Below are 27,421 nucleotides of genomic sequence, written 5' to 3' on the forward strand. Positions count from 1 at the left end.
AGTTTATTTGTAGGTGCTCAACGCCAATATTTTCTATGGGAGACTGTTGCAGGGCCAGTGGTTCACAATGTGTGGTGCTGGACTTCCCCTAGATCTGAACTGGGTTAAATGTATGACTGTTTTGGGTCCTTTTTTTCTATAGTAACTTAAGGGGTGCAGTTTGTGAATAGCAATGAGCATATGCTTTTGTGAGTGGCTGTGCCTATTTGCATGGCCTTCCCTAAATCTCTCCTTATACCTCACTTTGGGGTCCATTACGATGGCGGGCGGACTTTGGAGCCAGGGACCTACCGCCAAAGTTATGGTGGTCCCGCAATGTAAATTAGGATGCGCCCACCACACTGGCAGGTGCATTTTGGCCCCTTTACATTGCGGGTGGTTCTGCTGGCTGTGGACCCACTTGCAGTGTAAATGGACTGTGCACGGCATTCCCATGCACTACATGGCAGGCACCACGTGGTGCCTGCCACGTGGTGCTTGGCAATGAGGGGGGTACCATAGCTGCCCCCCATGTGCAGCATCCACCCCCCAACACCATAGGGGCCCGCTATGGGACCCCAACAGCAAAGGCCGCAAGCCTTTCCATGGTGGCAACGCCGCCATGGAAAGGCTCATTACCGCACTCATCATAATATGGATGGCGGTGTCTCACAGACACCGTCACCATATTGTGATCTTTTTCCGCGCGGTCGACAAGTTGACCGGCGGAAAACTGGCAGACGGTCTTTCCATCCGTTGGGGTCCCGTCAGCCATACTAATATGGCGGGGGAAATGGGTGGCGGCGGAGGGAAACGTAGTGTAGGGCGGATCGCCACCGCCATGCCGGCGGTGGTGATCCGCCCTAGATCGTAATCAGCGCCTATGTCTTCCTTGTCCCTCCATAAAACTCTGCCATTCATTAGTAAGTATTCCCCATTTTCCACACACTCCACAGGGTCCCCTAAAGGTAGTTACTAAAATATGTATTAGGCAAAGGTCTCTGCACAGAATAACGGAGGCAGGAGTAAATGCCCAAAATGATTGTGAAGTGAGCATAACCATTTCCTAAATGGGTCTGCTCAGTTTACAATGACTTTGGAGTAGATCTTAATGAATTTTTTCACAATGCTATGATTTTAATTGGTGCATAGTGTAATTAGCCTTTACTCTACCTCCTCTACCAGGTCAATGACCACATCACATTTTAAAGAATATAATAATTGTAACACCCTTTCTTGATATAACTGAATGTCATGCGTATGTGGCAAGCTTGTACCTTCAAGTAAAAAACTTTAAAGATGTTTTTCAATACATGTGCTAGTTGATGGAAATGTTTTGGGATTTAAATCAGTAAGGGTTTTATTATTGACAGTTCCTTGATGTATATACCCATGACCCATGTAACTGATTTTCATGTTTTTTCTATTTTCTTTTCTTTTCTTTTTTTCTCTAGTTATATAATGCATTCCCTTGCATTGGATTCTTACCTGGAAGTCACAAAACCATTTTAAAGAATGTTGAGGAACTCTTTTCCTTCATAAGAAGTACATTTGTCAAACACCTTGGACAATTAGATGCAAATGACAAGAGAAGTTACATTGATGCCTTTCTAGTCAAACAGGAAGAGGTAACGCAACTCATACATATTTTCCATTTTTCTACATATGTCTAGCCTTTAGAAAATGTTAGTAATTGCTTTATGTGATAAAAGTTATGGGGTAGGAATGTAGGTGCTAATATCGATTGAAAGAGCCTTTTCTGTTTCAGAAATTCTACAACACTCACCAGTTTCCTTTTATGGTACAAAGTAGCACCTTGTTTCCACCACTCCCTTTTCTTTCTTTCGATGATGAGCCATGGGGAACATTCATATCACTGTGTTCGGTTGTATTATCTGGTTTCTGTCTTTGCCTAAGACGCTTGTGGTTTTTACTTCTTTTTTCTGCCCACGTTTATTTTCTTTTGGCTACCGAAACACTGCTCTTAATAGTAGTCTCTGAGATTTTGAAGTACCACATCTATGCCAATGTCTGCACTGCACTGATATTGATGCTCTTCCTTTTTAACTGTACATTAATTACTCTGTTCTCTTCTTTTGTACTAATTGGCACCCATTCAGAAATATAAATTCACACACATAAATGTACATATATGTAAATGCAGTCCTGCACCAAAGTGTAAATTGACACCTTTGTGCTATCCCCCATTTCTGAGTGTAGAATTACACTTAAATGGAAACCTACATGTCTCCACCTCATCTGTTGAGGACGTGAAGACATCTAAGGGTGAATTTACAACTGTAAAGTTATTATTAGTAACTTTTCACACATAGACGGAGATCTCCACTACGGTTTGAATTTCTCCATGGAAAATGAAATCCAGGGTAACACACTCAACTGGATCTCCTCTTTCCTTTCTGGCTGAACCCAGAGAGTATATCTACATCATATGTGACATCGTCAAATGATCCTACCTCAGCCCCACCCTCTTCAACACCTACATGACGCCACTGACACACATCGCACACACCCACGGACTCAACATTATCTTCTATTCTCCTACACTGACGACACCCAGCTCATCCTATTCCTCACAGAAGATGTCAACACCACAAGAGCCAACTTTCAAAATACCATGACCTAAATCGCCACCTGGATGAAGAGCAACTGCCTCAAACTCATCTCTGACAAGATAGAGGTCATCATATTTAGGAAGAAGCCCTCCCCATGGAATGACACATGGTGGCCCGCTACACTCAGCCCCTCACCCACCCCCACTGACCATGCACGCAACCTTGGAATCATCCTGGAATTCCATCTGACCATAAAGCAACAGATCAACCCTGTCTCCTCCACCTGCTTCCTCACCCTCCATATGCACTGCAAGATCTTCCGATGAATCCGCGTCACATCCAGGACGGCAGTCACTCATGCCCCTCCTCACCAGCCATCTCGACAACAGCAATGCACTCTACGCTGGAACCACCAAACTACTCCTGAGCTGCCTTCAGATTATCAAGAGGTCTGCGGCAAGACTCATCCTTAACCTCTCTAGAAGATCCATTATCACCACTCACCTCAGAGATCTTCACTGGCTACCCATCCAGGAAAGGTGCCTCTTCAAGCTCCTCACACTCGCCTACAAAAGGCCTGCACAAGTCTGTATCCGCCTACATCAACAAACACTTGACCTTCTACCAACTGCCCAACATCCAATGTATCAGTCTGACCGTGGGATTATGATATTGGCGGTCAGAGCGATTTAGGTGGGGGGAAAGACTGTTGTCTCCGACAGGCTCAAGGAGCCCATAGGGGCAACAGTTCAGAGCCTGAGTTCCTACAATGAAGGTGGAGTCTGGTGACTAGAGTGCAGTGGGAGATTGTGCCGAAGGCTGCTGATAGGTTGAAGGAGAATGAGGGTCGCAGTTCCGCCAAAGTCAAGTAAGCATCTGATGTCATTGGTTGCTGCGATCAGGGTGGTCCCAGCGCTGTGGTTGGGTCGGAAGCCAGAATCAGAGAGGTCAAGCCGGTTGTTTCCTTTCTAGGTATTCAGAGAGTTGGGTGGTTGATGGCCTTTTCCAAAACTTTTACTGGGAAGGGGAGAAGCAAGATTGGGCAGAGTTTTTTTAGTTTGTTAGGGTTGGCTGAGGGTTTCTTCAGGAGGGGCTTGACTTGGGCCTGCTTCTAGGCTGTTGTGATGGAGGTGTTAAGGAGGTCTGCAAAGAGGCATGCAACTGCATCTCTTCCTAGTTTGTAGATGTAGTGGAGGCAGGGGTCCTTGGAAGATCCAGAGTGTCTGGAATTCATGATGAAAATGGTGTCTTTGATGGAGAGCTGCTTCCAGTCGGTGGACTGGTGGGGGAGGGAAGCTTTAGTTTGGGTCCGGAGGCGGTTGAGGTGGGTGGGTTGGGGGTCGAAGTTGCTGTAGATGTCTGAGATTTTGTGGTCAAAGTAGTTAGCTAGAGTGCTGCAGAGGGCTTGGGAGGGGCAGATCATGTTCTCAGTGGTGGTGGAGCACGAGAATTCCCTGACGATACCGTAAAGTTTCTTGGTGAAATTGGTGCTCACCTCAATGCAGGTGTTAAGGGCATCTTTCTGGGTCTCTCTGAGGCAGTGGTGGTAGTTGTTGAGGGTGGATCTGCAGGACTCGAAGTTGATGGGGGTCTGTCAGATCACCATTGTCTCTCTACTTTCTTGCAATGTCACTTGAGAATCAGTAGTTCTGGGGTTAACCATCTGCCTGTTTGGTGGGTCTTTTGTTAGTGGTATTTTTCAGGGGGGAGATGATGTCGGTGGCTGAGGAGATCCAGTTGGTGAAGTTTTGAACATTCAGTTTGGCGATGTTCGAATGGATGAGTCTTGCTTTTTTAGGGCAGTGGTCCATAGGGATTCTGTGACCTTGCTCCAGTTGTGGTGGGTGGGTCAGTGGTCTAGTCGGGGCATCTTGCGGGCTATAGATGGTGATGTGTACAAGGCTGTGGTCCATCCAGGTCAGCTCGATGGTGTTGGAGAATTTGGCTTTGTCGTTGGCTGAAAAAATGAGGTCTAAGGTGCATCTTGCTCTGTGTGTGGGAGGGTGGTAACCAGGTGAGAGAGGCCGACAATGCTCATGTTTTGATGTTTTGGAGAAGTGTGGTGGAGTTGGAGTCTTCAGGGTCTTCTAGGTGGAAGTTCAAGTTCCCCCGGAAGATGTGGTGGTTGGAGTCTATGGCCGGGGGGGCAAAGATGTCTGGGATGGACCTGCAAATGCTGGGGGTGGGGTCAGAAGGTCTGTAGGTGAGGGTTCCTCTGATGGTGGTCTTGGCGTCTGGTTTGATCGAGAAGTTTAGGTGTTCCAAAATAGATGTTGTGACATTGTCAGAAGTGGTGCAGTCGAGGGAGTCCTTGTGAATGATGGTAATGTCCCTGCCGTTTCTGACTGGCCAGTCTCAGTCGATCATCTTGCATCCGGTGGGTTTTGCAGTGACTATGTCTGGTGCTGACGCAAAGGAGAGCCAGGTTTCAGTTAAGAACATGACATCGGGGTGAGGGTGGTTATGTTTTCCCAGATTTAAGTGCCATGCTTGCAGAGGGATCTGACATTGACTAGCGCGCAGTGAAGCTGAGACTTTTGGCCAGGCGTCTGTTGGGTATTTGGTGGTGGGGTACACACATTGCAGGAGAAGCAATAGTAATGGCTGGAGAAGGACAGTCTTTTATTGAGTGAGGAGTCTCCTAGGTTTCTGTGTATAAAGTATTTTGGGGCTATAGTGATGAAAATACCCAAACATTGGAAACCAGACATAGTCTATTGCAGTGGGCAAATTTATTCCTTTTGGGTATTTCACTCCATTGGCGAGCAAGCACCCTCTTCAAGCATTTGAATAACTCCACAGAGAAGCTATTCAATCCAGAGTCTTACAATTCTGCAGCTGCCTCATGGCATTCCCAATTTCAGCCACTTTTATTTTGCGGTCTAGTATATCACTCTCTTCCTTCGATAGCCTCTGTGTAGGGATGTCCCTTATGATGCCATGTAGATCTAACTGCGCCCTGCTGCCAAAGGCAGTAGAGTGCTACCAGATAGTACACAAAGACAATTGCTATCTCAGGGGCTGTATGCACCATCATTTCAGTTTTGTCCCTGATCTCTCGCACCCATCTTTGACCCAATTCTCGGTGGGACAGCCAAGCAAGAAGTTTCTTGGTCCTGTTCCCCACCTCAGAGAGTCTGTTCTGTGAGGTCCTAAGTAATTTCTGTGTCCCCTTTTCCATCCATTACTTATATTCATCTCATGCTAGCGCAAATTAATGTGCCAGTGCCAGTGTAGGGACAGTCTGATAATCCATTTCCCATTGCATTAAATGTGCCTCTCAGTCGTCCATTTTGTTAAGAGCCTCCTTACAATTATCTAATATCATAAACATTAAACGGATTGTTAGCACTACCTTTTACGCCCCTCTTATAGCGTTATCTCAGAATCTAACTAACCCCTTTTTTCCTTGAAATAATCCGCCTTGGCCTGCATAAGATAATTTTTTATTTAACAGTCCCTAATGTCGCAGGGATCCAGACGCAGTGGTGGCCTATCAGTTTTGTGGAAATGGTTTGCCTAGTAGACAGGGGTGAGTGATCAAAAATCCCCCTTGGCAGAAAGGTAGTGCATCTATATTTGTGCCCTGCATTAATGGCACCAGGAAGTAGTTCAATCAGGCTTGCATAAAGGAGGACACATGCAACAATTATGTAGTGTTTGGGTGTTCCACTCCCGTATATCATCTGGACCCAACACCACTGCAAAGCTTCTCAAAGTATAGTCCACCCTGTCTGCAGTCCCCAACAGGGTCTCTCTGTCCAAGTCTAAGCACATAGTTAGAGTAAGGTCCCCGCCTATCAACAATGTTGCTTCTGGGGTCTGCATCAGCCATTTCCCCATACAATCTAGGGCTAATGTTTTTAGTCCCAGTGTGAAATACCAGAAGACAATCAGGACCTGTTTCCTATTCCAGACCCCCAAGGCAGCTGCATAGCACTGCTCCATATCTATCCACAGCTAAGTGAGAACGAGGGGCAGATATTTCTTTGACAATATTCTACCCCTCTGGAGTCATTTCTATACCCTGAGTGCCCATCTGTTTAATAATACTTGCCTTGACTAAGGAATGCATAATTATTACTCCTCAAATGAGTTTCCTGTAAGAGGCGTATATCTGGGTTGTGTTTATGCACAAATTTCCAAACCATCTACCTCTTTGCCTTGTTAGCCAACCCATTCATGTTAACTTTCCAGGATAGGATGGAAAGACTCAGGGGCTCACCCCCCTTGTGTGTTTCTCTGTCATGTGTGCCATGATCAGTGTCTCGAGTATGTGTCCTCAGTTGACGTCAGTGCTTCATCCATAAACCTCCTCCATATGCCATGGTACCACTTACCCCCCACAAATCCCCCCTCCCTACTGCCTCATGTAGTGGGTTTTGAACTACCCACCCCCGATGGCTGAGGTGCCTGTCACCCTTGCCCCAATTACTTTTGAACTACTATATAACTTATAACAACGCTTAGTAGTCCCTCTTGTGGGTTTGTGTTGTGTGGGGTCAACCTGTCACCATGCAATGGCTCCCCTCCTCCAGCAACCTTCTCATGTGGATGTACGTTGTTACAATGCATGCTTTTACCACGCATGCTGTAACAACGCAAGTTTTAAAACGCATTCCATTACAACGCAATACACTGGGGGGTGCTGGATAGTGATTAGTTTAATTTACTATTCCAACACCAGTCCCCGTGGACACTAGGGAAGGTGTTGGATAGTAAATTAAAACTATTCCATATCCTAGAGCGCCCCCCGGTGTAATGCGTTGTAAGGGTTTTCGTTTTAAAGTGTCCGTTGTAATAGCACTGCTTGCTAAAAGTTGCGTTATAAAGGTTGTTCCCCTTCTCATGTGTGTGTCTCTAGTCTAGGTGGGAGAACATAGATTCCCTTTCTGGCAGGGCTTTCAATTTCACAGGGAATATCATCATATATTGAAGATTTCTCATCCTTCATTCCACTTTTGCTTTATCAATGAATCTTCGATGGGCGTGTACTCCCTGTGCATAGTTTGGCACATGTTTTCTCGCAGTTTACCATTCTCACTTTCTATCAGTTCCAATAAAGTTGGACATAACCAGATCAGATGCGTAATACATTGCAATGAAGAAGTTTTCAATGTCTGTATTTCATTAATTCTTTAGTTGCAAATTATTAATGGCCTGAGTCCGAGTTTCGTACGCCGAGGGGCTGGAATTTGTCCGCTGGGGTGTTCGCAAGATGTAAAGTGTCTCTAATGCACAGGGGAGGGTGACACTTTGTAGCTTGATTCTGTGAGTTTACAGAATACTAACAAACATTCACTACATTTAGCGTGGCCTAATTTCGCTACAATTCCTGACCAAAAAGCATTAGAGAACAAAGCTCCACACACATAACAAGTGCAAAACAAAGGTGGAAGGCGTGATCCATTCAACCCAACAGGGCAAAATTCCAGACCATCATTTTTCACCCACTAAGCAACTCTAGACAGTCCAACTCCAGCAAGAACTGACTGACAGTCCAGTGATACACAGCTTGAATACTTTGTCAGAAGGAGCACTGGACCCATACCTGGGCATACCAGTCACTGTAAGGGTGTCAACCGCAACAAACACCAAGGTGATGGATGTCATGTTATGCCTCAATTAATCTCAGACCCTGGCAATCGTTCGTGCCACAATCCAGTGCCTCTTTGTTCAGCCACTTTGCCACTCTAAACAGAAATTTGCCATGAGCATATCATTTTGGTTCTACTCAGATAAGAACAATCCAACTCGAACTGCCAGGCCAAGACCTCTTGAAACAGGAGCCCAAGCAATCCCAGCCTGGTTCCAGTCTACTTAGGCCTCTTCCCTGGTGCCCATGAATCCTGAATAAGACCGGCAGACCGGCAAATACCGAAACTGTCCCTGGCATGAGGGAATGATTCCCAAATTGTAATATTCCACTTGGCGATTTTTCACAGATGGGAGTATCAAGGAAAAAAATAACAAAATAATCCACTGACAATTCCAGAAAAGTGTTAACTGCACTTAAGCTTAGCAAAATGTCAAATTTATGACCAGATGCGCCCAGTGACTTGTGGCTTGGGCCAGTAATTTGGTGATCATCACAAAAGGATGAAACACAGAATGCACTCCCTCTGACCATTTTTCAGCACGGACAGACCCTCTGGATTCCTGCTTCAGTTGATGAAATGAAGTAACTGCAAACGTAGAAATTGTGCTGATAGTTCAAGAGGTTCAATGAAGAAATACTTTTTAATAATGAATGATTGAGTTAAGTAATTTTATTGAGCGTGCAATACCCGAAGATGTCTTAGCGTTGTACGGGTCAAAACCCAGGAGACTTGAGGCCTGGGGGCCCCTCTCAGGCATAGCTAATGACCTATTTAGAAAACAACCAGGTCTTTAACTGTTTTCTGAACAGCTGTAAGACTGGAATAAAAAAAGGATGATGTTGCCTCTTAGCCTAATCTAGTTAGTTCCTCGAGTCGCTGTCTACTAGTGTGTTCTGTATGCCCAGAATATACTCTGACTGGAAGGAAATATTGTAAACTCCAAAACATTTTACCAGTTCTTCTGAGGTTTTAAACCTAATTCCTCCAAAATGGATTATTTTCCTCTGGTTTTCCATATGAAGACGAATTTAATAAATGCCTCGCGTTTCCTTAAACCTTGCAAAAGAACCTGCAAACCACTAACAATGTATATACCAAGGGTGCCGATGGTGCTCTTTGCTAGAGCACATTCTTTAGTTGAAAACCAGTCACATCTTGCCCTCCATCTTGTCAGGCTGGCAGGTAGCTGGCAGGAATATGAATTGAAGCGGAAATGGCTGTGACATTTAAAAGCGTCTAGGTCTAAAGGAATATTCTCGAAGTAAACCCATTTGAACTGTTTTACTCGTGGGTTACGTTTCCGGAAGTGGATGCGAATTCTCAGGTGTTCCTCCACTACACACCCACCGCTGTACCGGCTGAATATACACCGTACAGGGCACTGGAAATACCTATTGATCATTGGCAGCATCGAGTTTGGTTTGATGGCGCCCTCCCCCACTCTTTGTCCGCTGCGAGGTTAGGTCCACTCTCAATTCCAGGTGCAAACTGGCCTGCGTTGGGTGGTTTTACCCCGCACCCGAATCACGGAGCATGTACCCTTGCAGAAATTCGAAGGCTACATGTAGTCTCCATTTCCGTGATTCGAGCTTTAGTGCAATACATCGGTCGACATCTCCCTGGTGGTCCCCAGGGGGGTGCGGCCGTTCCAACAGATCGAGGCGGTTTACGTCTTAATCCGGTGATGGTAAATTCGGTTTTTGGTACACGTCCGGTTGATAACGATGACTTCCCTTTCTGGCTAGCTGAGAAGTTTGACCAACTGGAGGCGGTGTTTCCGAATTCTACTCCTGCTGATAAGCATAGAATGTTGACGATAACTTTACCGAAGGATTTAACTCCTGAGCTTGTTGGCTGTGAAAGCTGGGGGAAAACATTTGCGGCCGTTTATACGAGGTGCTTTGGCACCCCGTCTATGAATGCACTGCCTGAGATCGTTAAACGTGTTCAGGATGATCACGGACCGGAGGCAGCGGTTGAATTGGGTATGCGCCTGTGTGGTTCTTTTGAGATTGTAAGCGATCTCATACTCTCCAATGTTAAAGGAGATGCGGTGAACTTTCAGGTGTCGAATGCTTTGGCTGCTCTGCCCGATGCCGATAAACCCCGACAGTTGGCAAAAATAGTTGTGGTCGCCTATAAGACAATTGGCCGCACAAGTAGAGGTCTGAAATATTTTTCAGTAAAGGAGAAAAAACAACCACAGGGACAATCTGCTGTGTCTGATGTCCAGCCTAAGTCCAAAAAACAGAATTGGCCTAAAAAACAGACACAGGGGCAGCAAAATAAGCAGACTCAGGATTCTTTTCCTGCAAAACAAGCTCCTGCGCCGACAGAAAAAGTTTATGATTTGAGCGATCGCGCGATGATTAAATCACCTGATCGATTTCAGGGTTCTGATCAACGCTCTCCTCGTTCCTTTCAGGACACATCGGCCCCGAAGACCGGTGGAGGAGGAGGCGGACGGGGACGTGGTGGCAAGCGAGGACGTGGCCAACCCCGCCAGACTGACGGCGCGGCGAAGCAGGAGGATTCCACGCCACAGCGACCGCAGTTTGCGAAAAAGAAAGTCGCAGCCTTAACAGCGCATAGATATGCCACAGATAGTGAGAACGCGGCTTCGGAATCTGACGTGGGCTCTGACCTTGCTGGACAGCGCGGCGGAGATTACCATAGTCAGAGAGGCGCTCCGTCCACTACTGAGGGTGACAGCGACTGATGTATACGTTGTAATAGAAACAGCCGATACGAGACTAGCTCCCCCTGAAAGACTTTATGAAATTGTCCTGTTAATTGAAGGTGACATACAGCGTACCATCAAAGGGGTGTTTTGGGAGAATCTTTCTTCTACTTATGATATTTTGCTTTCGGAGGCTGACTGGCCCCCACCTTTTGTGCTCGCGGCGCCGCGAGGGGAGGAGGTAATCCTCCCCAGTTTCGGGAACACTGTCTCGATAGAGCATGCGCAGCATTTCGCAGAAGAGTGGGCTCGGGCTCTCGCACCGGCTCTGTACCGTAACCAATGTGGTTGGGATAAATTGTTGCCTTGCCACGAAATTCCGTTGCGGTCTCAGCCGCAGCCTCAACCTCAATATCCCATTCGGCGTGAAGCAAAGGCTTCTGTCGCGGAAATCCTTGAACAATTGGAATATCAAGGAGTCATTGAAACGTGTGTGTCACCAATGAATAATCCCCTTTTTACTGTGGCCAAGCCTGACGGATCATATCGTTTGGTATTGGATTACCGGCATTTAAACTCGCATTGCCGTAACTGTGCAGTACAGAATACTCACGGCTCTGCCCTAGTGGATAGTCTAGTGCGTAAGCGTTTCAAAACAACGCTTGACATATCCAACGGTTTCTATGCCCATAGATTGGATAGCTTCAGCTCCCAATGGACAAGTTTTACAAGCGCTGGAGTGCAAAAATCCTTCCGGCGTCTTCCGATGGGCTACAAGAATAGTCCTGGTGTTTTCACCTCCCGAATAGTCACTCTGTTAGAGAGAATCGACCCAGATGCTTGTTCGTATGTGGATGACATTTATCTCACAGACGACGAAATTTGGATGCATCTGTGTCGGTTGAATTCAATTATTTGTAACTTTGCAGATATGGGTTACAAGTTTAATTTTGCTAAATCGCACATTGCAGAACACACAGTGTTGTTCCTCGGCTATGAGCTGAACAATGAAGGTAGAGTTTGGTTCCTCACTTCTTGGAGAAATGCGCACAGTTGTGCGCTCCGACAACACTGAAAAAATTACAGTCCTTACTGGGCTTTTTAAATTTCCGAAGGACATACATTCCGGAATATGCCCAGCGTATCAAGCCATTGTATGCATTGATACAACCTACTTTCTCAAAATCATGCTGGCTGCCTGAGAATTCAGCCATTTTGCAATCATTGCAGGCTGATCTGCTCGCTTCTAAATACTTACTGACTCGTGATAACCACACCAACCTGGTGATAAGAATAATTCCTGGGACGGTGGGTTTCACGTACCTCACTTTTAATGAAGGAGACACAGTACCTATTGCTTACAAGTCACACTTGTACACTTCGGCTGAATTGCGGTTTCCCACTGTGGAAAAGGTTTTAACAGCTGTACAGATGGCGATTCTTAAGGAACGAGCTCTGTCACAGGGGAAACGCATGTTAGTGGTAACACCCTGTCCTCATTTGGAGGCAGTCACGAAAGGCAGTGTACCGAATTCAAAAGCTTTGCACCCTCGGTGGATTCAATGGGCTGCGTCCTTGACGTCCACGGATGTCACGTTTATTTTTGACGCCTCATTACGGTCGCAAGAGTACTTGCAGTATGAGTTTGTTCATCCTGCTCCTCTAGCTATGCGGCCTTTGGAGGACTTCCATTGCATCATTTACACTGATGGGTCGGCGCAGGTTGTGCATGGCTCTAAACATGCCTACGTTTCCGCATGCGCTATTGTGGTTGGTGCTATGTTGAACGATGAGTTCATTTCCAGGGAAGTGCACACGCTGCCCCTGGGCGATTGCACCGCACAATTGGCAGAGCTTCGTGCTCTTTTACTAGCGTTGGAGTACGCTGATCCAAGTGTTACTACTCTAATTGTAAGTGATTCTTACTACTGTGTCCAGTCTTACAATGAAAACTTGTTCTTTTGGATTCAGAATGATTTTCGTGATTCCAAGGGTAGCACAATAAAACATAAGATGATCTGGGTTCGGGTGGCAGAACTTAAGTCTAAGTTGCCGCTCGTTTATGTAATTCATACTCTTGGCCACCAGCGCGTGGGAGTTCACGCTGTCGGTAACTCGCTTGCAGATGAAGCGGCGAAATCAGCAGTATCTACATACTTAGTTGCAGCGGTTACTAGATCCAAAACCAAGATTGATAGTGACATCTTGGCGGCAGTTGCTGCCTCTGAGAAGGGAAGTAAACATCCTGCGGGATTCCCTTCGAAGTACAAATACCACTTAAGTCCCGAAAAGGTTCCTTTTGTGACAATTCCTGATGTTGGGGAACGGCTGATTCCCAACTCGGATCGCAGGGCAGACTTGATTACAGCGGCGCATGAAGGTGTGGCATCTGCGCATGCGGGCGTCTCGGCCACTGTAACTCAATTACAACTACGTTTCTGGTGGCGGGGACTGTACAAACAGACGCGTGATTATGTCCTTCTTTGTGACATATGCCAGCAGATTAAACCTTCAACTGCTGCGCGTCCATCACAGACACAGTTGTACATTTCTAATAAACCACTGGGCTGTGTTTATTTAGATCACTGCGGTCCTTTTTCATCTGATACTGCGTATAAATACATCTTAGTAGCAGTTGACTCATGCACACGCTTTGTGTGGGTGTGGCCCCATCGCAGCGCTGATTCACGGACTGTCATTAGAGATTTGCGTGTCTTTATAGGGATTTTTGCCTGTGGTACCTTCCATTCAGATCAGGGTCCGGCTTTCGCCTCTAAGGCGTATAAGGATGCCATGACTTCGTTGGGGGTCCAAGTCAAGTTTTCGTCTCCCTACAGACCTGAGGGTAACAGTGTAGTTGAGCGAATGAACCGTGATTTAAAGCAATCTTTGACAGCCCAAGTTATAGGCACTGGCAGAAACTGGCTGACCCACCTCAATGGCGTGCAGCGTGCTCTAAATAATCTCCCTAGAAGGTCTCTGGGTGGGCGGACCCCATACGAAATGCTCTTTGGCATCAAGATGTACGTCCCTGACCTTGACGGTCTAGACTGTGTGGTTCGCGCCACTTCCTTTGACGCAGATGAACATTGCGATGTTTTACAGAATCTACAAAAGACCAGAGACAGTCTTGCAAAGGAACATTTGCCCTCCACATCGGATGATGCGTTGCAGATCCCGGTAGTAGGCTGGCTACCCCAAGTTGGAGAACTGGTTCGAGAGAAAATCGATAACAAGAAAGAATTTGGTCCTTCCTGTCGAGCTCCGGTTCCAGTCCTTGGAGTGAAGGGCACAAGAACAGTCATTTTACCACCACTTCCTGGTCGTAAGGAAAACAGGTTTATTTCAATTGACAATGTCAAGATACCAGAGTGGCCGATTCTTCTTAGCATGACACCGGCTGTTTCCTGTCCTTCCATTGTGAAAAATTCTGTTATGCCCACTGCTTCTACTATTGAACCTGAAGTGGCCATCGAATTACCTGCTATTTCCAGTCCTTTGTTAAATAATTTACCCGGAACTGACATTGATGAGATAGACTATGCCTACCCCACTGATTTGTCCATGCCTGACCTGCAAGCACGTTTGGCCACGGAATCCAGATTTTCATTTGACTCTGTTTCCCTTGCTTCGAGGAAACCCTCTCGTATTGCAGTTTATGCCAGCTTGTTTAAAAAACATTTTTTAATTCCCCCTTGGACATACATTTGGTTGGTCCTTTTTTCAGTTTACCTTTTTATGTCAATTGGTTTTGTGTTTTATTTTTTTCGAATCATCAATGGACGCTATGTCGAGGAAAGAACATGCATTACACATCTCAATGGAACTTTGGCCCCACTTTCCTCGTCACATTCTACACACAGATTAAAAAGAGACTTGACTTTGGTTAACATCACAGCATGGCCTGTCCTTGATGGAATAGTGTGGGATGCGGTTCGATTTCAAATTCATGGCCCAACGGAAGTCGTTAATGTTCTTAATGTACTTAGAGTGAATATGGGGGATGTGGTGAAACAAAACATTCGTTCTGATGACTGGGATGTTAATGCTGTAGAAAGTTTATTTTCTGATTTGCAATACTATGCTGCCTTTGATGCTGAGGATTTATATTTAGAATCTGCTAATTATGGTGATTTATTCTGCTACCAACATTATGGGAATCACTTCTTACACAAAACATCATCCCGAAGGGATACTGTTAATTTTACTCAGTGGGAACATTGCCCAGCGCCTAAACAAGGGAGTTCTGAAACATTTCTAAAAAAGTATACCTATTTCACTGACTTTAACCAGTCCAATCCCAAGTCCTTTTATTTTAAATTTCAAAATAAGCCGATGTCCAAGGTTAGACTTACCGATACTAAATTGTTGTATTCGAAGGCCTTCCTTGATCAATTAGTTACTGGAGGCTATGAGCTATGGAAGGAAACAATATACCTTAAATCAGTTTGGGGTTCAAGAGCCTGGCAGGTACAAGGCACTGAGGCTTTGCACCATGCATGTCTCATCCCGAATCATATGTTGTTTTTAAATGAAACAATTTCCCAAACCACATGCTTTGGATTGGCTACTTCTAAAAAATTAAACACCCCTACTATCCCGGAGTTGGAGGAATATGATGGTTGGAGTAATTTTACTCAGTTGTCCATTAGAGAATTACAGGCCCTACTCCTTAATTCTTCCTTTAACATTTCCAGTATGAATCCAAAGGGTTGGTTGCTTTGGCACCGTAGTGCTGATTCTTGCCAACATCGATTTTTAGGTTTATCTGACGGTTTTAAAACTGTTAGATCAGATCCCCGGTTTGACTTGGTCCACACTGTCACAACTTATTCTGTAGGCAAATTGTGCCAAAATTGGCTAAAACATTCAACCTTACCTGCAGTTAAAAGCCACCTTTCTAAACTGAATGCAGACGTGGATTTAAATGATTTCATTAAAGGCCCGGCTAGTGGCAGGTCAAAAAGGTGGATATATGCAGTTTACAATGAAATTTGGAAACTATCACAGATTGAGGCTGCTAAACGCCTTAGGGCTATTGATCAGGCGAATCTTGAGAAAGTGCTTGCAGTTGTTGACAATAGTATTAACGTGCTTTCCTCTCGAATTTATACATTAGATAATGTTGTGTCGTCAGTTGTCGATATTGTGCATGATGAAGTGTCAGTATTATACCATGGTCAAAATCAATTACGATCAATCATGCAATTTGCATGGACCCTTCAGACTCTGAAAAATGGTAAGGTTCCCTGGACGTACATGAACGTTTCTTCTTTATTTGCACCGTTTAATTTGACTGACAAACAACGCTTGCTTTCTATGCGTGATGCTTCCTTTTCTATGTTACATATTGAAAGGTTAGAATCTTTACCTTTTTCCGTGGCAGAGGCCACTGCTGCAACGTGGCTTATCCAAGGTTTAATAACGCTGCCTTTTGCCTTATATAAGTTTTCAAATTGTATGAAATATGTGCCCATTGGTCGTTATGAACCATTAGGTAGCGGTTTCCTGCATGAAGTCTGGTCGCTTCCATACACATACAGATGTTTCAAGGATGAGCAAGAAGTTTATCTGAATGGGGAGGAGTGTACTGAGACGCCAGATCATTCATTAATGTGTAGACACATACAGATACACGGTTCATGCAACAAAGACCGACCGAATATGGCTTGCATTTTGCAAGGCACACCAGTTCCTGCTATCCTCCCCACGTTTACATTATTAGAAAATGGTAGCTATTTAATGCTAAATAATGAAGACTGTTGTGGGTTGATTAAGGGTATAGCTTTTATCGTAACAGTAAGTGAACGGGTTATTTGCTGCAGAAATGTTCTGTATCCTCCCACACATGAAAATAGCGAGTATTCCATCTGGCCACAAATACCAACCTTGGGAGCAGATTTCAACGGCATGGCAAGAATAAGGGCTCTTTTGTCCCAGAAAGAGGTGGCCTTGAGTTCGGCTCGTGAAACTTTCGTGCTTCACATAGCCAACACCCGTACTGAGGTTCAGGCCCTTTTGAATACTGATTTGCCTTTGCATTTCAGCGAGATGGTTCGGACTATCTTTAACGCGTCCTCCACAAAGGGCCTGGCGCATTTTTTTAAAATTGTTAGCAGTGGTTTCGTGACTTCCTTTGAAAAGATTTTTGGAGTCATCCCTGCTTTCTTTCATTCTATTTTTTCCACTTTGTTTGGTGGATTCCCATTTTTACTTGCATTAGCAGCGGGCGCTCTAGTGGTTTTTTGTATTTTTAAATATGGATGTCCTTCCTGTGCAAGGTCCCGCCCCGCAGCTGCTGACGCTGTTCCGCAATCGCATGCTTGAATATTATGGCACAATGCCGTTGGCGATATTGAGCACGGCATATGGATTATCTTTTCGATTCTCCTATTTCACCTGTGTCCAGCCTGTATTTCACTGCCTGACCTGTGATTTCGATTGGGCCATTGATTTGTGTCTCTGCGGACCGGTTTCTCCTGACGTCGATTTTAATCAGCTGATGAGTCCTATCATTACTCACGAGTTGGTTTGTCCTGGCGAAAGGATTATGGCCTTAGCAGTGATGCATGGACTAATTGGTCCCTGGGATGTACTGGCGGCAGCACAGGATTTCTTGGAACTGAGCTTTCTTGAAAACCCACCGAGCTGTCCTCTGATGGTGATAGAGGATCCGGTGCTGGGAGAACACATATGTTCTTTTCCACTATTGAATTGGATGGCTGAACTGTTTTCGGATGGAGACGTTGATTTCCTATTGGAGGCTGTTGCTGCTTATTTTGCATATACAGTTATGTCCTAGACACTTTTGTATGTTGACATGCTGAGTGCTAGCATATCATAGACATTTATTGACTTATCTGTCAAGTTTTTTTTATTCTTCGTTTGCCTATTGGCTTAAGCCACTATAAAGTTTTTGGCTATTTTTATTCATTAAATTTTGTTCACACGTTTTGAAATTTTTTAATGTATTGGTTTGAGAACCATGCTCATATAAAGTTGCAGTCTGCTCTCATGATATGGCACTTCTGTTATCTTATTCAGTCCGTTCCCGGATCATGGGGGGGGTGTCATGTAGCTCCTGGATATCTTTATACCGTGTTAAGTTAGCATAGGCTCATTAGAGGTTTAAACGCCATTTTTCCTTTTTGCAGCTTCTGCACACGACACTTAATTGTTGATTTAGCTTTCAACCTAGTAGTTCATTGTGGTTTACATGAGAATAATATGTTATTGCTCTGCTATCTGCTTTGCTTAATAAACTATGTCTGTACAGAGAGTGCTGAAGCTTCAAGAACAAAACGATACAGAATTGTTATGAGGTCTGATCTCCACGACTTCATAGTCATAACATAAGTGCAGCCTCTGCCAACTCTGGGCTTGAGGCGGGTTTGATATTGCTTTGCTCAATACACATAACACACACTTGATGCGGTTCGCATGCAGAGAGAGCTGGTGTATGCTGATGTGATTCCTTCATGCTAGGACACTAAGGTATGGGCCCGCCCTAATCCAACCCAAAGAGACCTTCTTAACAAATAATATAATATGTGTGTTAGGGAGGGTGAGATATAAGTGTTGTTAACTCTTATTCATTTACAGCATGTTAACATGCTGTCACCATTCGCCTTTTATGGATTAGTAACTATGCTGGTAATTTTGCTACTGATAATATGTTTGCTTGTATTATCTAAGATACTGCGCCTGAGAAGACTGCATTAGTAAATAAACATTTCAAATGCACTTGTGTTCTTCTTTACTCCATGTTCTGGTTTGTAATGATGGCAACAAAAGAGTGTTCATGAGTTCCACGTATCCTGAGGTACTGTAAGTTCATGTTCTGGTTTGTCTAAACATTGGGAGTTTGTTATGACCAATGAGACACTGTAGCTAGCTCGGTAAGGGGTTATTTGGGTACTAAGGTGAGTTTTGGGACACCCTAATTCGCCGAGGTTCCAATCCTCTGTGCACAGTTCTGTGTGAGAATCAGAAACCCTGCGACAGAGCTGCAGGTAAACCAAAAAGGAAGCATAGAACAGTAAGTCAAAACATACCACCAAAACTAAAGATTTTTCAATGGTGAGGACATATTGGTATTCCAATGTATATGAATATGTGACTTGAAAATCCAGATATTCCACCCAATCTAGTGGTGCAAAGAACTTTTTTCCTGATTTATAATTTAGTCTTGAATTGATGATTAAAAACCATGACTTTGAGTTCCCTGTCATTTATTATTGCATTCAATCTAGAAATAAAGGGCCCAATTACGCGTTTGACGCAGAGGCGCCAGCTCCGCTGCGCCAAACCCTCACATGGACCAACAGACCTATTACGAGTTGTAAAAGTACAACTCATAATACTGCCGGCTGTCCTTTTGCTTTCCCATGGCGGTGCCTTGAAAACAGGCACAGCAATGGAAACAGCCAAAAAATTCCAGCACAGCATGGGCGGTGACACTGGAACTGGGGGGAATACAGACAGGGGGCAAATGTTGTGCCCCCCGAATCTATCCCCATGGTGGGGGCAAATGTGGGCCCTGTGGGGCCCACATTGTTCTTTCATCACCAGCCTCTTCATGGCAAAATATGCTGAGTGTGATAGTGTCAGTCTCTGCTCAGCATAATTCGTTGTGGCCCTCCCGCGCCACTGGAGCAGCCGGCGGTTCACCACCAAAGTGACTTACAAAGTCGTAATTGGCCGAACAGTGGACCACCACAACTACTGCGCTGACTCGTAAACATGAGCCATAGTTGTTAGAAAACAAAGGGACAAGGACAGGTGTGCACCATACTGCCTTTCTGCCTAATATGCAATGCTATATAAAGTTCTGTTTGAGTACCTGCACAATTAGAAGAACCCGTGAGTTTATTATCTCCTCAAATTTTTGCAAACTATTAGATAACCCGAGTGCATTAAAAAGCAGGCTACACTTTGGTGTTCACATATGCAGAACAATGTCTTGGCTTTGCCGTCTTCATCCTCTGGCTCGGAAACTTCTTTGTGTATGTGTAAAGAGCTGCTGTCTGAATTCTGAGAAGCTGATCTGCAACTAAAACATGAAATGAATCTGGAAATGGCTAGTAGAGTGCCTCTACACCTCTATTGACCCAGGAAAGCAGTTGAGGGGCAAATTAAAAAAAATGGTTGAAAAATAAAAATGTGGACATTAAGCATATGGCAGGTAGCTACATCAAACTGCAAACCTTACAGGGGCCCTGTGCATCTCTCACTTCTGCCAATAAACTGGGTATCATGTTTCTTTTTCTGGTCTGCTTGCCATTTTTTTGTTTTTTGCACAAACAAATTCCTAAATCAATATTTTGCTTTTGAGAAAACCAAACCAAATGAATGGTCCTCAATATCATTAAAAGCTCCTCAGCACTCGCTCACTCAGCAAACATGCCACAGAGATTTGGGACCTACTGGCCGCCGCCTCCTCAAACCCTCTTTTACAAAGTGAAATATGACTGACTACAGCCTCAACACCATACATCACCTCAGCAGTCCCCATCAGCTACAAGATTGGCAGGCTGAACCACCAACACAGAACCAAAGAGGAATCGCCATCATTTTCAAGGACAACATCAACTGCAGCATCAACCCAGAAACTGGAACTGGCTACAGTGAACACTTCGACTTCAAACTACAAATCACAGCCAGTTCCAACATAAATGGAACTCGGGTCTACTGGCCCCCAGAACCCTGAGCCAAATTCACCAGCTACATCTTGGACTTCATAGACCCATTAGCCATCAACTCCAGCACCTATATCTTTCTGAAAGACCTTAACTTTCACCTCAAAAGCCTCAAAATGTCAGACTCGCCCAACAAGGATCAGCCACCATCCACCTCACCAGACAAATACTCGACCCCATTTTCACCTCACTCAACTGAATTATGATCAACACACCCACTCCAGTCATCTGGACCATCTATGTCATCATCAGCTTCTCAATCAACATTCTCCACCACAGAAGAACTAACATGACTGGCCCTGACTGCCAACACTGGAACAAGGTATCAGAGGTGGATTGAGCTCTGCCCTCCACAAAAACCAACCAGAGCACACAGGCCACCAACCATGCAATATCAATAAGTGTAAGAACTGGATCACCGCCTGCAACAACCACCTTGCCCCTCATAAAGGATGGCAAGTGGCAAAAACATCTGGAATATGAAAGAACTAACAATTACCAAACAGCAATGCAAACAACTGGAAGAAAAATGAAGGAGAGTCAGGATAAACCAGAGAAGGAAGCATTAAATTTCGTCCAGATATGCTACCATCAACAAATCCAGGAGACCAAAAGGAAGGCCCTAACGGAGCACATCGACAACAGCTCCAACAACCACAAAGACGTTTTTGCTATCATCAATGATTTCACAACACCGGCAAGAATCACCAGCAGCATCATCCTAACCCAATATCTGTGCAAGAGGCTTTGGTTGGTGGCCCATGGGGTAGTGTGACGAATCTCACATGCGTTTAGTATGTGGGCATTTACAACACTGGCATTAGTACGAATGCATCATTACCATCTGTTCCTTTAGTGAGCAAGTGGTGTCAACGACTTGCCTTAGGGGGGCACAGGACTATGGATTAGTATCATTTACTAATGCAACTCCAGTCTGCACAATGGTAGGGAATGTGTTGGATATAAAATCCAACCCCACTCCCCCAATTCGCCCCTAAAGCAAGCCACTGTAATGACTTTCATAGCAAACAAATGCGTAGTAATGATGTGTTCGCTCTATTGCTGGCATTGTAAAGGCACAGCATTATTCATAATAAAGAATGTTTTCCGGCCCATGGACCTCGGACCCACCCCCGGCACCCAAGTAAAATTGTCAGGATCATTATCTACAACAAGCTGGAGACATTTGCCCAGGTGAATTTTGTTTCCACTGCCTGCTTCCAAACCCTGAGGATGCTAAAACAGATATTCAAGTGGCTACCCAACAACACCAGGAAAACATTTAACCAAAGCCCTCAACACCAGCAGATTAGACTAAGGGAACACCCTGTATGGAAGAATCTCAAACCACCTCACAAAAAGGCTTTAGACCATCTAAAATGTAGCAGCCTGTCTCATATTACACAAATCCTAAGGGAACTACACTGACTAACAGTACATCAGGGAACACAGTTCCATCTCCTTACCCACACATATAAACTACAAAACACTACAAAAAACAGTTCCATATACCTGATCTACTGAGTGCAGGTCGACTTACTCTACAGGTACATCTGTCAGCCAGACTCTCACTAATTCACTAAGTGCAGATCCACTTACTTTACAGGTACATCTGTCAGCCGGACTCTCACTAGTTCACATGCCATTCATACACAAAAGTAGGTCAGATGGTTGTGCCTTCTCATACATTGCTGCTAAGCCATGGAAAGACCTCTGACATAACATCAAAGCCTCCTCGTCGCATCTCAGATTCCAAAAGAAGCTGAAGACCTTACCACAAACCTGCATAATACTAGGATACTCTTGTAGGTGATAGGGTGCTATAAAGACAAACAGAACCTGACAAGCAGGACTTTTTCTGCCTTCCTGTTGGGGGGGGCAGTTTTTTTTCATGCATGTGTTCCTCTGCCTAATACGGCAGGGCAGGTAGGGAATAATTGCATTATTAAGCCTGCCGGAAACAGAGTGGTCCTCCCAATGATGCATTATGAAGACTGCCGGAAATAGAATGGTCCTCCCAATTAAAGATGGAAACCATGAAGCAGAGGGTCTCACCCACTCTAAATGGGCGGATAGACCTGCAACTTTCGCAGGAAAATGAAATTATGATTTAAATAGTTCTTCCATTTAGTCAAACTTTAACTGACCCCCTAAGTTATTGAGTAGTGGTCTAGCTTCATTAGATTCCTTATCATCGAACCTATGCTCTGCCAGCACCCAAAAAATGTGTGTCTCTCTTGAAAAATACTTTAATTCACTTTTTCATGGACATATTTTTGTTTTAGCCTATTTGGACATAAGAATAGGATCATCAGATCATATGGTTTCTTCCTCACCGGAAGAAGCCAAAGAATCAGACTGCCCCCTTCCTCTCCGATTCCACTGAAATCACCTGCAGATTCCCAGAGGGATCATCACTGAGCAAGACCCTCTTCAACACCTACATGGCCCCCCTCACCGCCATCGTCCGACAATACGGCCTGAACATAGTCTCCTACACTGATGACACCTAGCTCATCCTCTACCTCACCAAAGACCACGACACCCCCAGACTCAACTTCCAGAAAGGAATGCAGTAGGTCCCAGCCTGGATGACGAACAGCTGCCTTAAGCCCAATGCCGAGAATAAAGAAATCCGCGTCCTCTGAACCACCCCTTCAGCATGGGACAACACCTGATGGCTGACCGCCCTCGGAAGCCCACCGAACCCCCAGACCATGCCAAAAACCTTGGCATCGTACTCGACTTATCCCTGTCTATGAACCGACAGATGAACGCCATCATCTCCAGCTGCTTCAACACCTTCTGCATTCTCTGCAAGACCTTCAAATTGATCCCCCTGAAGTCAAGGAAGACAGTGTCCCATGCATTCATCATCAGTAGACTGGACTATGGAAACGCTCTCTTCGCCAGCATAAACAAGTCCCTACTCCGAAAACTCCAGATGATAAAGAACACCGCCGCCAGACTCATCCTCGGCATCCCCCAGCACAAACACATTAGCCAACACCTACGAAGACTCCACTGGCTCCTCGTGGAGAAAAGGGTCACCTTCAAAATCCTCACCCACGCCTACAAATGCCTACACAACACTGGACCCAAATACCTCAACGACAGAATCAACATCCATGAACCCAAAAGAAAAATCCGATCTTCCAACCTCGCACTGGCTGAAACCCCACGCATCCGCAGAGCCAGAGTAGAAGGAAGATCCTTCTCTCACACAGCGGCCAAAACCTGGAAAGAGAACCTGGAAAGAGCACCCGGTCACTAACTGGCATGACCTCATTTTTATGGGGAACATCCTTTACAACGCAACCTTTACAATGCACTACCATTACGACGCAACTTTTACAACGCAAGTTATTACAACACATTGCGCTGGGGGGCGCTCTAGGATAGGGAATAGTTTAATTACTATCCAACACCTTCCCTACTATCCACGGGGACTGGAGTTGGAATAGTAAATTAAACTATTCACTATCCAGCGCCCCCAACGCAAGTCGTTGTAACGACTTGCGTTGTAAAACCTGCGTCATAATGGCATGCGTTGTAAAAGCCTGCGTTGAAACGTCATACATCCGATAAAACAGCAAGTTAGACAGATAATGGCATTTACAGATGTTCTTTATTTAAATAATTCTTATTCTGGTATAAATATGGACCAGATACTTTCAATGTTTTCAGCCATAATCACTCTAAATCGGAGTTTCCAACTACAAAAAATAATTTTCCAAATTATGACTCCCATTCCAGGGACCAGTACATTTTTACCCACTTATAAAATTGGATTGAGACTGGATAACAATTTGGTATATGGAATGGGGTACTAAGGCCGTCCCTTCCAAATACCAAATCAGTATTATAATTATTATTATTTAGCTTATAAAGCGCCCGGTTACTCCAAACCGGAGTGTCCCTGCGCTAGAACACCACAATCCCTAGCACCTGACCAGGTTAGCAGCCTTAGCAAAGCCCCAGTCTTCTAACCGTCAAGGGGCACTACTTTCGTCCTTTATACGAGTGTTGAAACAGCCAGGTTTTCAATTTTTTCCCAAACATGGTCTCCGATGAACACAACCGTAAGTCCATAGGCAGATCATTCCATGACTTATCCCCAGGAGGCCAAAGGATCTCCCTCCGGCTTGGGCCTTGCATACCCTGGGCACATTCACTTTGGCTGTGCCCAACGATCTCAGGCTACGAGCGGGTTGATACGCAGTCATAAGAGGGATCAAAAATGTCGTCCTCTTTTGAGGGACGATCCTATGTCCAAAGGATAGGGCCTTAAAAGTCACTCTGGTTTGTATGGTGAGCCAATGGAGTTTCATCAAGGCTACCCCCACTGATGCCGGCCTGGGAATATTCAGAATCAGCTGAGTTGCTGCAGTCTGAACTTTCTGCGTCATATTCAAATTCCTGGTGGTCTCCCCTAAATACAGAGGGCCCGATGTAGGTAAATCTCATTTACCGACTCTAGAATACCGAATTTTACCGATTCGGTATTCTAGATTCGGTAAATGAGATTTAGATAGAAATTCGGCCTTGAGGCCCATAGGAATCAATGTCAATTACTGAATCAGTAAATACCGATTCAGTAAAGTTACCGAATTGTCAAGGGAGACAGGGTGTCACTTTGACACCCTGTTGCACCCCTCATTCTGGCTTGTGTGCCATGTGACACACATGTGTGCCACATGGCACAGGTGTACATGCACAGATGTGCATGTATACAGGAATTCGTTATTTACCATGAAATAGTATTTCATGGTAAATAACAAATTCTTAAGGGCCTGTGGCACTGTTTTCAGTGCCACCTACATCTAGATTTACCTATTCTGTAAATGTATCGATTCGTTATTTTACCGAATCGGTATATTTACCGAATTGGTAAATATAAGGCCCCCTACATTTCAAAAGTCAAATACCGGTCGGTAAGGGCCGAAATCGGCCGTTACCGACCGGTATTTGGTGTCTTACATCGGGCCCAGAATGTTATAATAATCAACACGTGAAGTAACAAGAGCCTGTACAATGGTTCGGTTAGCATCCAGAGGAAGAAGGTCCAAAATTTTACATAGCATTTTAAGAATTCCGAAACAGGCTCCAGCTACCGCAGATATCTGCTCAGAAAAGGACAGATTGCCATTGAACCACACTCCCACATTTTTGACCTTCGCTTTCGTGACTGGAATGGGTCCCAATTCCTCCGACCACCATAACTGTGACCAAAGTGAGGGCTGTTTACCAATTACCAACACCTCGGTCTTACCCGCATTCAACTGAAGACAACTGTGTTTTATCCACTCAGCAAGCGCACCCAAACAGCTCTTAAAATCAGATGCCATTCCAGATTCATTTTGCTCCAGAGTAACTGAGTGTCATCAGCATATCACACTAGTTTTACCCCATGCCTTAATACAATATCTTCCAGGGGGCGCAAACAGACATGGAATAGGGTCGGGCTAAGAGCCGAACCCTGCGCCACCCCCTGCGACAGAGGGCAGACTCTAGATGTAAAAGGATGTTGTATGACCTGGAATATTCTGTTCTGCAAGAGATTTTTCAACCACTCCCAGATACCCCCGCGGACCCAGGCATCCCTCAGCCTCTCCAATAACAGGCCGTGGGAGACCATCTCAAACGCAGCACTCAGATCAAGAAGGATCATTGCAGCTGTCCCACCTTCATCGGCTGCGGTTCTCAATGCTTCAGCAGCCAAGAGTAGGGCTGATTCCGTACTGTGAAGTGGCCTAAAGCCAGACTGAGTGTCAAGAAGAACCCGGCTATCTTCGATGAACCTGGACAGTTGATGGTTAAGATGTTTCTCCGCAAATTTCGCAATGAAGGGGAGCAGGGAGATAGGTCTCAGATTTTCTGGAAGGGCAGGGTCTAAGGAAGGTTTCTTCAGCAAAGGAACTACCATAGCGTGTTTCCAGTTGCAGGGTACCTGCCCAGAGTTAAAGGACATATTCAGTAATGTGGTGAGAACTGGAGCAATAGCCTCCTTCTCTAATCGCAAAGATTTAGGGGGAATGGGGTCCAGAGGGGTCCATGATTTGACCACATCCATCAATTGCAAGATCTCACTTTCCACAGGAGGGTGAAAAACAAACCTATCCTTGATACCGTGATCAACTGTGGCAGAGATCGGAACAAAAGTCCTACTACTTACTGGAAAGGTGGCATAGATCTTATCTATCTTACCCAAAAAGAAATTTGCCACCTTATTGCAGTGATCTGTTGATGCAGGAAGTGTTGCTGTCACGTTCTAAAGAGGATGATTGCTTAACAACCTGAAAGATACTCTTAGTGGAATTTTTCGCCAACTCAATCTGCTCCGTATAAAATTCCCTATGTACTCTCCTCGTCTGTAAATGATAGTGCTTTAATGCCGATAGGTAGAGCAGCCTATTTTCCTCCAGGTAGCTCTTTCTCCACTGGCGTTCAAGGCGTTTGCAACCCGTTTTCAGCTGTGCTAATATTTCTGGAAACCATTTTGCAGATGTAGTCATGCATGTGCTTTTACCTGGTTTCAGGGGAATCAGGGATTCCACAGCATCCTTGATCCAGAAGGAATCCTCTGCTATCTCCATTTTGGCCCCTAGATCAGGGGTACTAGAGAGCAGTTTCTCCTCAAAAGTGTCCTGGGTTAGGGCTCCCCATTTCCGCACCATTCTGAGTGCGGGCACCTTGCCCTTCTCAAAAAGGAGCTCTCTAGGAGGCCTAATCCTAAAAGGAAGAATACAATCGTCAGACCAACATATAGGGATAGGAAGCAAAGCTTCGATCTCTATACAATTAGTAAAAATATTGTCCCGCGTGTGGCCTCTATTGTGCGTAGGTGTGTGGATCAATTGGTTCAAACACAGCACCAAAAGTCCTTGAGTC

General features: G+C 45.0%; 1 protein-coding gene across 2 annotated transcripts in view; it reads left to right on the forward strand.

The window, feature by feature from the left end:
- LOC144762426 (cytochrome P450 2K4-like) overlaps positions 1–27,421 on the forward strand; it is a 613,835-nt gene that overhangs the window by 399,508 nt on the left and 186,906 nt on the right. For both annotated transcript variants that reach the window (XM_078647608.1, XM_078647607.1), the window contains one exon: positions 1,434–1,607. In XM_078647608.1, the coding sequence (XP_078503734.1) occupies positions 1,434–1,607 (174 nt within the window). The remainder of the gene's footprint in view (positions 1–1,433; positions 1,608–27,421) is intronic.

The sequence above is a fragment of the Lissotriton helveticus genome, chromosome 6 (assembly GCF_964261635.1).
Source record: "Lissotriton helveticus chromosome 6, aLisHel1.1, whole genome shotgun sequence".
NCBI lineage: Eukaryota > Metazoa > Chordata > Amphibia > Caudata > Salamandridae > Lissotriton > Lissotriton helveticus.